This window comes from Megachile rotundata, chromosome 9, assembly GCF_050947335.1.
Source record: "Megachile rotundata isolate GNS110a chromosome 9, iyMegRotu1, whole genome shotgun sequence".
In the NCBI taxonomy this organism is placed as follows: Eukaryota; Metazoa; Arthropoda; class Insecta; order Hymenoptera; family Megachilidae; genus Megachile; species Megachile rotundata.
In genome coordinates this window covers 14,294,443-14,311,556 of record NC_134991.1, presented here as the reverse complement: position 1 = coordinate 14,311,556, position 17,114 = coordinate 14,294,443, and the positions used below count along the sequence as shown (strand labels likewise).

At 33.9% G+C, this 17,114-nt stretch overlaps 1 protein-coding gene and 1 long non-coding RNA gene across 4 annotated transcripts in view; one reads left to right on the top strand and one right to left on the bottom strand.

The window, feature by feature from the left end:
• LOC100876873 (putative G-protein coupled receptor Mth-like 3) overlaps positions 1-13,694 on the bottom strand; it is a 49,445-nt gene extending 35,751 nt beyond the window's left edge. The window contains exons 1-2 of one of the 3 annotated variants that reach the window (XM_076535648.1): positions 10,968-13,694; positions 9,047-9,421 (exon numbers count right to left, since the gene is read on the bottom strand). In XM_076535648.1, the coding sequence (XP_076391763.1) occupies positions 9,047-9,421; positions 10,968-11,264 (672 nt within the window). In that variant the 5' untranslated portion in view covers positions 11,265-13,694. The remainder of the gene's footprint in view (positions 1-9,046; positions 9,422-10,967) is intronic. The other 2 variants (XM_012286429.2, XM_003703787.3) reach the window with 2 other exon arrangements.
• A 960-nt stretch (positions 13,695-14,654) lies between these two features.
• Positions 14,655-16,852, top strand: LOC105662604 (uncharacterized). The gene is made up of 2 exons (XR_001096120.2): positions 14,655-16,426; positions 16,501-16,852. It is a non-coding gene; the product is annotated as an uncharacterized LOC105662604 (long non-coding RNA).
• The last annotated feature ends 262 nt before the right edge of the window (positions 16,853-17,114 follow it).

Here is a 17,114-nt window from a genome sequence, read left to right as displayed (position 1 = left end):
GATGGTTATATTATTTAACAGTATATGATGAACATGAAAAGTTTTTTAACATAATTAATTGAAACGAGTGGTACGAGCAATTTTCCCATGTGGGTCACAGATAAGTTATCAAAGTCATATTATGTTTCCCCGACTTTTTAACGGATAATTAATTCGTGTGACTCCTCGTAGAAGTCATAATTCATGAGGATAATTACAATACATTACTCATCTAATGTGCTGAATAATGATTACACTCGTTGATGAAGATTAGAAGGAACGTTTCGAATAAAGTAGTAACGATTCGAGTTAATGTTACGGAAAAAACTATATAACTTCTGAGATCGTTCTAAACTTCTGCAGTTAATTATTGCAACAAGGTGCGACTATTTTTTGTTATAAAAAACCGCGACATTAATTGACACCAAGGATCTCATGAAACTAATCGTAAGACACTCTGTATACAAATTGAAAAATAGCAATCATGATGTAAATCTAAAAGTCAATTAATGTATGACATCAAATTTAAAATACTTTAAATATACAGTCAGAAAATATATTATTATATTTTATGTGGTAGATAATACATATTATGTGTATTTACTATTTAACGATTTAATATTCAATATTTAATATTTATCTACAGTATTTAATATCTGACATATTCACAGCATTTAACATTAAATACATGACACGTAATACTTGATATTCGACATCGTTTATTAATAGTATTTAGTATCGTTCTATTTAAAAAACAGAAGAAGTTTCGACATCGTGTCTGTTCCCAATTTGTAACCGCTATAAAAAAGAAAATGGACATAAAGAGGTGAAAAAACAAACTGTTCCGTGGAAACAAGACTCGTCTATTCAAAGCAGCTCTACTCGTGGTGTACGCGCGTACAAGAAAACTGAACATATTCGTGCATCGATGAGAAAAAATCGTTAGTGTTATATGATTAGTCACGTGGGTCTTGTAATGAAGGCGTCGAAATATTTATTATAAGACACCCACGGCCTCTCAGAGCATGACTTCATCGTTTATAGGACCGCTGGGTGGGGAAATCCCCCGTTAATAGTATAAACGATGAAATGTGTTTAGTCGCTAGAAGCTGTGCTACTGTAATCGTAAATGGAATTTGCATTTTTCATTTACACCTTTTTATTTAGGTGTCTTCGATATTTTTTTGGGAGGGAGGATTCTTTTTATATATATTTTATGGGGGGATCGATACGAAGTGTTTGGAGATGTGTGGATTTTCGGATTTTTCAATTTTTATGGTTTTTGGAGGTTTGATTTTTAAGTTATTGAATTTCCAAACACTGAAATCTCCAAATTTCTAAATTCCTATATCGCCAAGTTTCCAAATCTTCAAGTTCCTGTATCTCCAAGTTCCCAAATCACCAAATTCCCATCTCTCCAAGTTCCCATATCTTCAAGTTTCCAAATCTCCAAATTCCCATCTCTCCAAGTTCCCATATCTCCAAGTTTCCAAATCTCCAAATTCCCATCTCTCCAAGTTCCCATATCTCCAAGTTTCCAAATCTCCAAATTCCCATCTCTCCAAGTTCCCATATCTCCAAGTTCCCATCTCTCCAAGTTTCCAAATCTCCAAATTCCCATCTCTCCAAGTTCCCATATCTCCAAGTTTCCAAATCTCCAAATTCCCATCTCTCTAAGTTCCCAAATCTCCAAACCCCCAAATCTCCAAATTCCCATCTCTCCAAGTTCCCATCTCTCTAAGTTCCCAAATCTCCAAACCCCCAAATCTCCAAATTCCCATCTCTCCAAGTTCCCATCTCTCCAAGTTCCCATATCTCCAAGTCTCCAAATCTCCAAACCCCCAAATCTCCAAGTTCCCATATCTCCAAACCCCCAAACCTCCAAATCCCCAAATCTTCAAACCCCCAAACCTTCAAATCCCCAAATCTTCAAACCCCCAAACCTCCAAATCCCCAAATCTTCAAACCCCCAAACCTCTAAATCTCCAAACCTCCAAATCTCCAAACCCCCAAACCCCCAAAATCTCCAAACCCCCAACTCCCCAAATCTCCCCCTTCTCAAACACCCACCTCACAAATCCACAAAAAGAATCGAGAACCCCGAACAATTGCTGCAGCATGCACACCCATGCGATCCAAAATAAACTCAATAAAATGAAAAGGAAAGACCACTTTTCTAATCGAAAAACCTGTCACGTATCAGTTAACCGTTTCAAGTATATTTATATAACACCTGATGGCTTTCGCGACGTATAACAGAATTTTCACTGACCATAGGTTTACGAGGAGCGAACAGCGACCATGCAAATAGTTTGCGAAGAACGACACAATAACCGGTTTGTTTGATGTTCGTATGTGTATCCTCTGTCGAGGAAAGAATGTGTATAAATGCATCGAGACACAAAATACCATCACGAGTCACCTGTTGGCTGATGATACGTGTTGAATGCAACTGCTGTTCGAATGAATATGTCCTCCTCCAAATGTTAGGGAAAATATGCTGAATACATGTTTGTGAACTTTGGAGGAATATTCGAAAATTCTGCGTTTATTCGGGGGAACAAAGTGGCAATGAACGAGTTTCCTAGTTTTGCAATTTTGTTCGATAAGAAAAATATTTGATATGTTTTTTTGTGGCTGGTAATATTTATTCTGAGAGTTTGAAATCAGACGTCAAAGTTGGGGGTTCAAGACGTATTTTATTAGAGATAGATGTAGGAAGGTCTTCAAAAGTTCCATTTGGATAACAATGTGTTGAAGAATGCCACATTTTTTGTTGGTTAGCAAAATTAAGATTAACAGAATTAAGGATACAACAATTAGCTGAATTAAGGATACAACTACTATTTTTTTTTTGAGTAATTAAACATAAATATTTACTTATGAGGATCATAATATAATTTATAAGAATGACTCCTATTCGTGATCTGAATTTCTCAACGTTTAAATGTTGCATTATTGATCATAAATTTGGATCTGTGCATTTACATCTGGCAGTTTAAACATAGCAAATAAGTATCAGAAACTACCATTTCGCTGCATCCAGCTGTATGTTATGTAATTACTGTGTACGTTTAGAAGTCGTTTTATGGAACTATTAAATTTATCGTTCAGAGTGAAAATAAACATAAAAAATCGAGAACGCTTAAAACGAAGCCACAGGCTTTTCAATTTGAATCAAATAATCGACTCACGAATATGTATAATCAGATTTACAACTTTATTCGGTAATTATTCTAGAAGAATATTCCTTAAAAGAGACTTGAAAAGCAGATAAGGTAATTTCCTACATCATTAAATAATACCGTAATACCAGTATTTACATTTCACTGTCCGATTATAATAAATTAATTAAAGATACTCCAAGCATCTCCATATTCCACTTCATAATATCGCGTTGAATATCTCGTTTCAAATAAAACCAAGTCGTAATAATATTTCATTCGAAATGAGCCCAAGTTAACGCTGCTGCGGAAACGCCAAAACTAATCTGACTAATTATTTCCGAAGGTAGAAGCTAAAATAAACCAGCATGACACGCAACATCGCTACAGTGTTTTACAGCGGCCTTGATCGCTCGCTATTCCCCTGGGACCGTTTACGATACACGCACAATTCACGTATCGTTTCAAAATATTTTCTTTCTTGGTCCTCTTCGAGTGTAATACATCGCTGTTTTCTGGAAACAGTTTTCCATTTTTACGTATGAAATATCTCGTACAAAAGTGTCAGATAACGGTCGAAAGCTCCTGCTCGAACTTTTGTCGTATTTTTATACAAATAGCAGGTGAAATATATGTGAAGCCCCTTTGGAGAGATGTCGAAGTCAAAATTCTTTGAAATGGGGTGCAAAGTGCAGTTAGAGTGAAATTTCAAGATGGACGAAATTTAATGTACAAAATAAAGAGATTTCAAGATGGACGAAATTTAATGTACAAAATAAAGAGATTTCAAGATGGACGAAATTTAATGCACAAAATAAAGAGATTTCAAGATGGACGAAATTTAATGTACAAAATAAAGAGATTTCAAGATGGACGAAATTTAATGTACAAAATAAAGAGATTTCAAGATGGACGAAATTTAATGTACAAAATAAAGAAATTTCAAGATGGACGAAATTTAATGTACAAAATAAAGAGATTTCAAGATGGACGAAATTTAATGTACAGAAGAAATGAAGAGTTGTCTTTGTTTCCAAAGCCTTTGTCTCTTTAAATAAATATATTTAGTTCAGTATAAATTATTCTGTGTATGAAAGTTCTAACATATTCATGTCGAAGAACAATTAGTTTCACATTCTTATTTTAACAATGTTATAATCAGCTGTTACACGTAATTGTGGCAGAACCTACCATCAATTTACGTAATAACGCCGGTTTTCAAACATCCAGGAGACCAATAAGAATTCAGTTTCAAAGTAAACAGGATCGATTCGTGGGCTGGAGTACTATTTCGTAATATTACTTTTAAAATATGTCCTAAGCTAATGATTTTTATTTTTTTAAATGAAAGATTAATGTAGGTAAGTTTGCTATAATTAGGGTTGATACAAATAGATTCAATGTAAATAGATTTAACAAAAATAAATTTAATGTACATAGGTTTAGTACAAATATTTAAAATGTAAATAGATTTAACGTAAATAAATTTAGTACAAATATATTTAACACAAATATGTTTAATACAAATACCTAACATAAATAGCTTCAACACAAATGGGTTTAATTTGAAAACCCATATAATATTTATAATATAAATAAATAAAAATACAAATAAATGAATGAATTGTTATAAAGAATGATATCCTACATTCATATTATATTAAACACACGTGTTTCCGTTTTATGAAACGAGAGTGACCTTCATATGTCCTTTATGTCTCCCCTACAGAAAACTAATTGCAATGATATGTGACTCGAAATCATGTAACTTCTATACGAAACATCTGTTGCTGATTAGTTTCAAAGATACTGTGCTAGATCATTTCAAACAAGATACCCTATACATAACTGGTAATTAACTGGTTGCTGACTAGCAGTGAATGAAAATGTTGTATATAAATCATGCTGTATAACTATACTGTACTGTGCAGCAGTGTTGGTATACTGTACTGTATTATACGATGGCTCTTGAATTAAAAATTATCAAATTTATAATTCTAATAGTATGTAATAGTAATAATATGTTAATTTATTGTATCTGTTATTATGTATGTTTAGCTATTATACTAGTAATAGTATATGTAATAGTATGTTATACTACAATTATACATAACTATAAATTATGGTCAAACTTGTACCACAACATTGAAAATCAATATTACTGATTTATCATTAAATTGAAGTAATATAATAAGAATACATACTACAGTTATAAATGAAATTGAAAATTATTTAAAAAATTGTTTCATAACGTTACACAATTTATTGTATAACACTTTGAAATATAATTACAAATATTTTATGTAGTGAATTTCCATCATAAAACGAGTTTATGAAATAGAATGACAAAAAATGCGAACCGAGAGGTTTCGGCAACCATTGCATGCTATTTCTTGTAAACTTAAATCAAATTGACAGGGGACGATTATGAAACCTGTTCTTCCGGTACCTGTGCGAGGATCCCCCGTTTCTAGAATTCTACGAACGAATTTCGTTCTACAATTTTAGTCGCATAAAAATTCGCGTATTTTTAACGAAAATACAGATTAGAACAATGTTTTGTGACTTATCAAATATAAATGAATTACATTAATAATTGTTGAAATCATTTCTTTTCTTACAATTTGTTATTTTGGATCATAAAAAATTTTGTAAAAAAATAAATATAGAATAACTGAAGTTAATTACATTTCTGTGTAACCAATTAATTAATAGAGAAGTTGACTATATTTCTACATTTCAGTTAATAACTAACAAATTAGCTGACTAAGGTATTAAAAACCATAGTAGGTTATGTTACTTTACCTAATTATGGTAGCTTAAATTATATCAGTCAAATTAAATCAAATTTAATTCTATACTGTTTGGTTTAGGTATTTAAGGTTGAAACATAATCAAGTTAGAACATACCGTTCAAATTAAAAATATTATTACACTACTTTTGTGCAAACAATTTTCCCAAATCATTGAAACATACAAAACTAATGAATGACTAGAAATGTTCATATTTATAACACTATCAGAACACATGTTTTAACTATTGAATCACATCACAAATAAATACAATGTCCATTGAAGAATCGACAGGAAATGCATAGTACTCAATCTTATCAAGACAATACAACGCTCGTATAAAAATTACTACGTCCCCGACCAACATTATTTTTCTATGAATTAGAATCTGAAACAAACGGGAAACTGCGAGGAGCGATATGTAAACACCCAGTCATAAACACGATAAATTACTTGTCAGGATGTTTATCTTTTCACGAATAAACAATTTTTCTCGACGAATTTATTTTCTCTTCGTACGTGGTGACCGTGAATAATTTCATCGGGAGACAAAATAATTTTTCATTAAATGGTAGACGTTTTTAAAGGATAAAAAACAAAATAACTTTTCATTAAATTGTTTTTAAAATTTTTGTCTCAAGATGTCCCACATAATTTAATGAAAATTATCAAGTTTTGCGAACGCTAGCAAGTTTTTAGAGGGACTATCTATTCGATCATTATTAAGTTTCAAGAGGAAAGTTATAAGCATAGATATCTTATGGCAGACTGGTCTCTTAATTTTAGAGAGGATCCAAACTGCATTTGAAGATCTGCAAGATGGACCCAATCTGCATGTTAGGGAAACCAGTTTACATTCTGAAGATAACTAAATTGCGTTCCACAGACGATTTGGGATGCTAATTTTTCCAAAACTTGTGAATTTAAGAATTTGGAGATTTGGGAGTTTGGGAAAGAATGTATAGATTTGCATACTTGCACATTTGCAAATTTATAAATTTGGTAGTTAAGGAATTGAGGAAACTTACAGTATGGGAATTTGGGGATTTGGAGATTTGGGAACCTGAGGTCTTGAAAATTTGAGAATTTGGGAGTTTAGAAATTTGAAGACCTGAGGATTTGAAGGTTTGAGAATTTGGAAATTTAGAAACTTGAAGACTTGAGAATTTCGGACGCTTGAGAATATGGGGATGTGGAAATTTAGGTGCTTGAGAATTTGGACGCTTGAGAATATGGGGGTCTAGAAATTTAGGTGCTTGAGAATTTGGACGCTTGAGAATATGGGGGTCTAGAAATTTAGGTGCTTGAGAATTTGGGTGTTTAAAAATTTGAAGACCTGAGGATTTGAAGATTTGAGAATTTGGAAATTTAGAAATTTGAAGATCTGAGAATTTTGAACGCTTGAGAATTACGGGATGTGGAAATTTAGGTGCTTGAGAATTTGAACGCTTGAGAATATGGGAGTCTAGAAATTTAGGTGCTTGAGAATTTGAGAGTTTAGAAATTTGAAGACCTGAGGATTTGAAGATTTGAGAATTTAGGAATTTAGAAATTTGAAGATCTGAGAATTTCGGACGCTTGAGAATATGGGGATGTGGAAATTTAGGTGCTTGAGAATTTGAACGCTTGAGAATATGGGAGTCCAGAAATTTAGGTGCTTGATAATTTGAGAGTTTAGAAATTTCAAGATCTGAGGATTTGAAGGTTTGAGAATTTGGAAATTTAGAAACTTGAAAACCTGAGAATTTTGGACGCTTGAGAGTATGGGGATGTGGAAATTTAGGTGCTTGAGAATTTGGACGCTTGAGAATATAGAAGTCCAGAAATTTAGGTGCTTGATAATTTGGAAATTTAAATACTTTGAAAGCTAAAGATTTGAAGATTTGAAAATTCGTACATTGGACAATTAGAAAATCTGAAAATTTACAAATTTACAAATTTAATATAAAATATCCCACGTTATATCCTTCGCTCTACTTACAGTACACATCACATGCAATACTTTTTATCATAAATTAATTTCAATGTAACATAGGTGCGGTATATCTGCATACGAATGAAGAAATTAATGCAAACTTCTAAGTAAATAGACACACCTCATTACTGACGTTATTTCTTTTTACTACATACATACAATGGAACACGAAATGTGCTCAACGATATGGAAACTCAGGGTGTATCTCTTCCGGGAAATTAAAAATGAAGTGTTGCATAAACTGACGCTTCAAATTCAACGTTTCGTTTTAACCAGTTGTTTAACATTTATATTCAACGCAATTCTAAAATGGCGTCCGTTTCTCTAAGGTCTCGACCATGAATTTTCAAATTATTTTACTGTATTAATTACCTTAATAATTAATACTTGACCTCTTATTAGAGCTATTCTTGTTTGATCATTTTTACATTCAACGCAATTCTAAAATGGCGTCCTACGCTTATTGTTTCCCTCGGGTCTCAACCATGAATTTTCAAATTATTTTACTGTATTAATTACTTTATTAATTGATACTTAATTACTTTAATTACTTTATTAATTAATACTTGACCTCTTATTAGAGCTATTCTTATTTAATCATTTTTACATTCAACGCAATTCTAAAATGGCGTCCTACGCTTATTCTTTCCCTCGGGTCTCAACCACGCATTTACAAATTATTTTATCATATTAATTACCTCATTAATTAATACTTGACTTAGAGCTACTCTTATTTGCAAATATCATTTTTACACAATTTTCCAAACTAACAACACTGTAAAATTAATAATATTTTCTTGAACGTTTTGAAGTACAGTATTTCTTCTTAGGTAAATAATTAAAAGTAAAACATACAAAGTATATCAGTGAAAATTGTTTGTTTAAAAAGTCGAAGTGTTTTTGAATTATTCAGTATCTATTTATAGAATTTTCGTGAAAACTGATTCACTCGATTCTAAAGTATTATTCATCTCCCAAAGAACTCAAAAAGCATCTAATCTCCGGTTCAAGGAATTTCGCCTGACAGAAGAGAAGTTCATAAGTTTCAGCCCCAAGAAACTTCCATTGTAATTCCTTTCTTCGGACTTTCGCGCTAAGTCATTCACGAAATCGTAAAATTCAAGTGGATGCTTACCTGTAAGATTCCGTTCACGTAAACGAGGTCCTCGGCGTCGATCACATAAGTGAATGTCGCCCCTGAACATTTCGTTGATGTTCTGCTCACATTCAAGAAGTCCAGCGTGTCCAATTCCTTCGGTAACAAGGATAAAAATTCATCGATATCCGAAAAGTATCCGTCAGGAATGGCCTCGAATAGCGGAATGCAGATTCCACGGTGCTCGTCGAAAAATGAATTCTTCGGACAACATCTTCTGATGTTCAGAAGTCGGGGCAGAGGCAGACTCGGTTCTTTGTTTTCTTCTCTGTCTTCGTTTGAGCGACACTGAACAATTAGAGGATAGTTCGTGCCCGATTCGATGTCGTCGAAAATTTCTATGCAGCTTGATTCCTGGAACAAAAAATTAATGGAGATTAATGATGATGATAGATACTGATGATTCAATTTTGCTTGATCATTTTTTTGTTTGTCGAAATGAGGCGGCAGATCTCGGTGTATAATCTTTGCACGGATTGTACTGGCTTCTTTACAATCGTAATGCGCGGAGATTTATGAAGGCTTTACATTCTCTGTTATATAAGTGTACGATATTTAGAATTCAGAAATTTAGATATTTAAAAATTTAGAAATGTAAAAATGTAAAAATGTATAAATGTACAAATGTACAAATTTAAAAATGTAAAAATATAAAATTGTAATAATGTAACAATGTAACAATGTAACAATGTGATAATGTAATAATATAAAAAATGTAAAAATGTAAAAACGTGAAAATGTATAAATTTAAAAATGTAACAATGTAACAATGTAATAATGTAATAATATAAAAATGTAACAATGTAACAATGTAATAATGTAATAATATAAAAATGTAAAAATATAAAAATGTACAAATGTAAAAATATAAAAATATAAAAATGTAAAAATGTAAAAATGTAAAAATGTAAAAATGTAAAAATGTAAAAATGTAGAAATGTAAAAATATAAAAATATGAAAATATGAAAATATAAAAATGTAACAATGTAATAATGTAATAATATAAAAATGTAAAAATGTAAAAATATAAAAATATAAAAATATAAAAATGTAATAATGTAATAATGTGAAAATATAAAAATATAAAAATGTAATAATGTAATAATGTAAAAATATAAAAATTTTTTAAATTCATTCTCTAATTATCCGCCAATTATCCCCATCATTAATTTCATCAACCAGCAACTGCACCATCAATCTCTCTCAAGACAGATCCATTTCCCAATGTCACAAATCACTACCGAAAAGTAGCAAATTACAAGATCAAGATTTAACGAATTTAAAGAGAATCAATCAAGCGTGCTTGGACCAAAACGTGCCAAGAAAGGAACAGGCACAATTTCAAGCAATTTAACACGCACGATTTGACTGTGCCATTCGAAAATTTTAAATTACCGTTCACCGTTTTACTCTTGATTTACGTAGCAATTTAATATCTTTAAAATATTAGTTACATACTTATTTTTGTAGGAATAATTCAAATCTATCGTACATCAAATAGGAGAACAAAGAACTATTTATTTTAAAATTTATTCAAACATGTCTTCAGTTTTGTGAAATTTATAAAATTGTTTTAGAAGATCAGAAAGCTTGGTATATCTTCAAGAGAGGTCCACAAACAAACATATTGCTGTTGGTGAAAGACGAAGAATAAAATATACATAATGGATGAGAGTACAAAAGAACATTTTTATATAATTTTATACTCGTAACAAATATTATGTACCTCTTTGTACCCGACTTTGCACAGACATCAAACTATAAAAATATCAAACTTCATTTTGTTTAAAGAACGACGAGCTTCAAAATTAATCTGGCTCCAGAAATTAAATAACAGTTTACCTCTATAAAAAACGAAAAGAACCTAACCTAACCGCGTTTACAATTGAGAATATGTACCTGCAAGAAGTCGGTGGATGTCAGGTTGGCAAGCGGTGTCGTAGCGATGTCGTCCTCGCGCGCACAAATCGGAATTCCAAACTGACTTCCAGACGCGTTCAAACTGATATTGTAGCCCACATTATCGAGATTGTAAAGCTCTATCGAGCGTACAGGTGTGGGTGCGCATCCAACTTTTGATAAAACACCTTCCGTGAAGACTTCACCAGGTGAACAACACTTTTTGAACCGCGTCTTCAAAGACGTGTCAGCCAGTGACAGCGTAATTAACGCCAAAGAAATGAAAATTATCTTCATGATGAAAGATGGTCCACGAAACGATTGACAAATTTTGGAAATGTTTGCACTTTTAAAATTTCACTGTTTTTGTTATCTTGTCGCAGCCGACTCACACACAGTGATTCAATATTTAATATTTATTTAGGATGATTGCAGCGATGTTTTACAGTGTTTCAATATTTAATGTGTTTAAGTATCGCTCAATTACAGTGATACTTTCGTGTTTCGATATTTAATGTATATTAGATTGGTCACTAGTTAGTTTGATGCTTTATAGTATTTTAGTATTTAATATTTAAGGTGATCACTGACAGTGATATTCAATTTATATTTAAGGTGCTCACCGCTCACTTACGGTGATATTTTAATATTAGATTTTAAGTGGTAACCAGTGATGCTTTTTAATATTTAATACAGTCACCAGTGACTAATAGATATTTTGTAAAATTTAATATTTAAGGTAACTGCTCACAGTATTCCAATATTTAATCCAAATATCCTCACCGCAGCGTCCAACACCGCACGTACGACTCAAAATTTTGATCACATCACCTAACACTTCACAGCAAACCCCTTCCTCCGATGTCCACCACTCAGAAGCGACTGACCAATCGGACCATCCAAAGGTGTCCAGGCAAAATAGCAAAAATCGATGAAAATATTATGGCCGATCACCGAAACGATCCCACCGAGTTCCACTCTCGAACACGCTCCTCTGAATGATCTGCACCTTAACTCATTTGAGTTTCAGCCCCTCTACGTGGATCTTCTCGGAAACGGTAACTAAAATTGACCCGTGGGTGTGTCTTGTTCAACGAAGTGCTCCACTTTCTCTATTTTTATATCGATTTATTAGATTCCATCGCAGCTTTGATCTCCAGGAGTCGTTAAGGACGTCGCTGCTTGTTTTAATTACGCGAGTGTCAAGACACTGAACAGCAGAAGCAAGCAAGTTCGAAGAATCGTTCAAAATCGCGAGACACGATTAATACTGTCCGATTGTTCTACACAAACTCCTAGGTATCCGGTCTCGACGGCAATCTCACAGTCGCCGAACACAAAGCACCTCGTGGTCGATTAAATCGTCGCTTCCGTTGCATAATGCAACGCGTTGCACGCACACTGCTGCATCCTGGTAATCTCGAGAGGCGTCCTGGCCGATTACAAAGGAGCTATTACTCGAAATTAGCCGGCACGTTTCGAGGAAAGTAATCTTGTCCGTGGATCCCGATGAAACTTTACGTTCTCGGTTCGTTGACCAAAAGCTACCCTTCGAAATTATTATTATTCCCTGCTCCTCTGATTGATTTCGCGACCTGGATCTCGTTACTTCTTCTTTATTCTCCTTGCCTTTGTCTATCGATCACGTAGCCGATCCACCCTCTTTTCGAGATTCCGTATTCTCACGGGCCACCTTCCTCTTCCGCGAATAATTTCCGAACGTTGCTTCGGGACTTGTTAACGAGGCGATCGATTTCCTGCGACGACCAGCAAAAAGTATTCATCTATTTCCAAGGTTGCGAGCCTTGTCAGCCTCCGTTAAGGCACCCCGCTTCGACCCGCTATCACACAATTCGTTCTCGATACGCGTTTTCCACTCCAACGGACTCCACTTTTCTCTTCAACTCACGCTCCGCTTGTTTTATCCGTCTAATTTATCTTTCCTCGCGCCCTTGTCGTTGACCAATTTCTCCTGCTGCCCGCTCTTCCAGCTGCCCGGCTTAATTCCGCCGCGTTATTTGCGGTATCGCCTTGACACGCACTCGGACCTCTTCTCCTGAATTTATGTTACAGGCACCCCCTTCTCGCAATTTTTATTGGTTTCAACTTGATAGTACTCTTTACCCTCAGTTTACTTCAGTTAGATCCTTTGCTTCACCTTACTGTTACAAGAAGATTTTGCACTGGTATCCTAACAGCTTACTAGTTTGTCTTTCACTGACTTTATTGTTTCATTCATAATTGAGTCTCTTAACCTCACAATATTATCCTTACTGTTTTTAAGTAGGTACCTAATGTTTCTTACTGTGTACTGTTTTAATCCTGAAGTACCCTTATGATTTTAGCTGAAGTACATCTGCTGTTGCTGACTGTTTATCCTTGAATCCTATACTGACTTAGCTATGAAGTTATTTCTTGCTGCTTTAATCCTGAAGTATCCTTATAATTTTAGCTGGAGTGCGCCTGATGTTGCTGACTGTTTATCCTTGAATCCTATACTGACTTAGCTATGAAGTTATTTCTTGCTGTTTTAATCCTGAAGTATCCTTATGATTTTAGCTGGAGTACACCTGAGGATGCTGACTGTCTGTCCTTGAATCCTATACTGTCTTAGCTATGAAGTTATTTCTTGCTGTTTTAATCCTGAAGTATCCTTATAATTTTAGCTGAAGTACATCTGATGTTGCTGACTGTTTATCCTTGAATCCTATACTGTCTTAGGTATGAAGCTATTTCTTGCTGTTTTAATCCTGAAGTACTTTTATAATTTTAGCTGGAGTACATCTGATGTTGCTGACTATATATCCTTGAATCCTATACTGTCTTAGCTATGAAGCTATTTCTTGCTGTTTTAATCCTGAAGTATCCTTATAATTTCAGCTGGTGTACATCTGACGTTGCTGACTGTCCTTGAATCTCTTACAATTTCAGCTATGAAGTCTTATTCCCTGCTGTTTCAGTTTTGAAGTATTTATACTATCCTTACAACCCTGAATCCTCGTCATAGATCTTAATATCCCCGCTTCAAAATAAACCTCGAGTTTTCCTACGAATCTGAGAATGATCTACAAAAGCGCTGATTGCAGTTATCGGTCGGTTTCCCATCGGTAGGCGGATATCTGCGTAGCCTGAAGATTGTAACTCGGCTTTGTCCCGAAAGAAGCGTTCATCGCTCGTCAACGATCCTCTCGTTCTATTTTCCCGCCTGGAGATCGATCTTGCCAACTCGAACGAGCCAAGTTACCCCATCAAACCCGATCCTCCCAGTTTACTCCAAACCGCGACTACAATTTCACGTTTGCCTAGGAAACACCGTGATCCTCTCGACGACGGTGATCGAGTCCATGGAAATCGCGCATAAATTCGCGATCACATTCTGCGAACCGATCGGATGAGACTTGCCAACCGGTTATCGGTTAGCTGCCGATGAAGGACGATCTGAGAGAAGGCACGCAACGACACGACCTACACGAACGCAGAAACGCGACTGTAAGCTCGTACGAGCAGAGATCACAGCGAAATTCGACTAAGCCTAGCACGAGAATGAGAAGACCATGCACGACGCGCCTCTTGCCGTTGGCGCCTCCTCCTCCTCTTCAGACTGCCTCCCCGCCGCAGGATTCCCCTCTACGGAAACACAAACCTTTTTTATACCTTGTGTTTCTGTGAATGCGACCGTTAATCGATCGTACGTATGTCTCGTGTTCGATCGTGAGACTGAATTACCCGCTGAGACCGTACCGCTAGTCATTTCTTCTGTTTTCGACGGAGGTCTTTTTAGGGGAAACTAGTTGAACCTGTTTGAGGGCGTTCTTTTTCGTTGCGGTTTATTTTTTTTACAGGGATACTGTTTCTTGAGAAAGTTTTGTGGAGGGAATTTTATCGATGCAGTGGCGTAGGGTTGAGTTTCTAAATATTTTAGTATTTAGGACTTTGAGGACTTTTTTATTTAGGACTTGGAGCAGAAGCTATGATTTGAGAAATTTGTATATTTATACAGATATGAAAATTCGAGTAATTCAATACTCTAATCTTTTCATAGAATTATTTTCCCATCCGAGAATGCATTGATGACATTGCATTGTCAACTATAACAAATTCAGCACAAAATGTGCTATTCGAAATTTCTTAAAATTGCAAATAACCTATGTTAAATATTAAATTCCCCGTAATTAAAATTGTTAACGATCGATCCTAAATTTCCATCCGTTAAGCCATCTTATCACCGCCATATTTAACTAACGTTAGATTCCCTGCTTAGCTACGCCAATGCTTGCATATCTCAGTGATAGTAACTTCGGTGAAAACGAAACAAGGTACGAGGAAAATATGATAATTACCACGCCGCAATTGTGTCGAACTTCTGTTTCATAAGTATACGTTAATTGAGCACTGGTAAAACTTTCTCAGGAAAATAGAATTCATTAAACGACCTGGTGACTCAACTAAATAGACATGTACCGAGCGGATGATTATGCATTTAAGTCCATTGTGACAGTTTTTATTCCGAGAGTTTGTTGAACGAGTAAATATATCCTGTACGGAGTCACATTCTGTGCGATATTTAGGGAAATATATTCTACACAATATTTATACAGGACGCCCCAGTTTTTCGCTACCAAACTTTATTTTCATATTGTTCTGATAAAAGTGAGACACGAGGTTTTAAACAGTTATGACAGAGATACGAAATGAATTTGTTTAATATCACGTTTTGGCTACATAACTTTAGGAAAATATTCTATAAATAAAAGAAAAAATGTTTATGTGAACATAGGTTCATAAATGCCTTAGTGAAAGTTTATATAAATATAGGCTCACAAATGATTTATTAAATGTTTATATAAATATAGACTCTCAAATGTTTATATAAACATAGACTCACAAATGTTTATATAAACATACACTCACAAATGTTTATATAAACATACACTCAACAATTTTTATATAAACATACACTCACAAATGTTTATATAAACATAAGCTCATAAGTGCTTGATTAAAAGTTATTGAAAAAAATGGCGGTCACCAGTTAATCTTTTGATGAAACATTTAACAGCCCATGTTTACCTAACATTTTTATTTACACATGCTAGTTTTTCCTACAAAGCGAGAACGTATCGAAAAGCAATCCAAAGTCATTTAATAAGTCTTTAACCCCTTAACCTACAATTTTCTAGGCAGCTGCGTCATGCATAGCTAATTACCACAATATGAAGTAAGGTTAAAAAGTTAGGTTTAGTATTCAAAGATTAGAAGGGAACCCAAAGTTCAATTGCGATGAAAATACGAGTGTGGCTCATCACGAATGCGTCACGAGTGATATAAAGGCAAAGGGTTATCTTAAGCTTTCTTCTTACAAAATAATCATATTTCTTCTGAAGTATGTTCTCGACGAAGTATGTTCTGTAAAAAGGGAGACGTATTCCATACAACGTTTGGTATATCATGGACTTATAGTGAATATTTTATATAATGTTTAGGTAAACATATTTCAGAAGATGGATAAGTAAGCCCCGTACGTTTTTTCCAGGTTTATGCTGTTTATCCTGCAAGGATTTGGTTATATAATACCTATTTCGATGCAAATAGTCGCAAAATGGCGGAAATATCCGCTTAGTGCGTAAGCTGATATTCGATAAAAAATTGTTCGCACAGAACGAAAGTATGACGTGATACGACAGTGAATGTATTGAAATACTGTGTCAAAAAGAAATTATATGCAATAAAATTGAAATTATATGTTACTGTAGTGATAAGTTTAAGTAAGTTCTACCGTAAATGTCATTAAAATATCATCAAACTAAATTAGTTCATGGGAAAGTAGTTCATTGTGTCAATAGGTTTTAAGACCAAATTATGTACTTTATTGTATTTAAAAAATTTAGAATACATAAGTCTTTTATTTTACTAAAAAAATGGTAGCAAAAATATTTTCGATTCTTTTATTAAATTTGTCAATTTGAAATGACGTACTATACTTATTTAAAAATTTTTGTTTAAATAATCATAGAAGATTAATAACAAAGAAACGAAGAGAAGGATGCAATATTGTTTAATAACAAAAAAAAGAATAAAATTATAATATACTTAGATCTGCAACTTCCACATATTATTACGAAGCAAAATTATTAATTATTTCTTTTA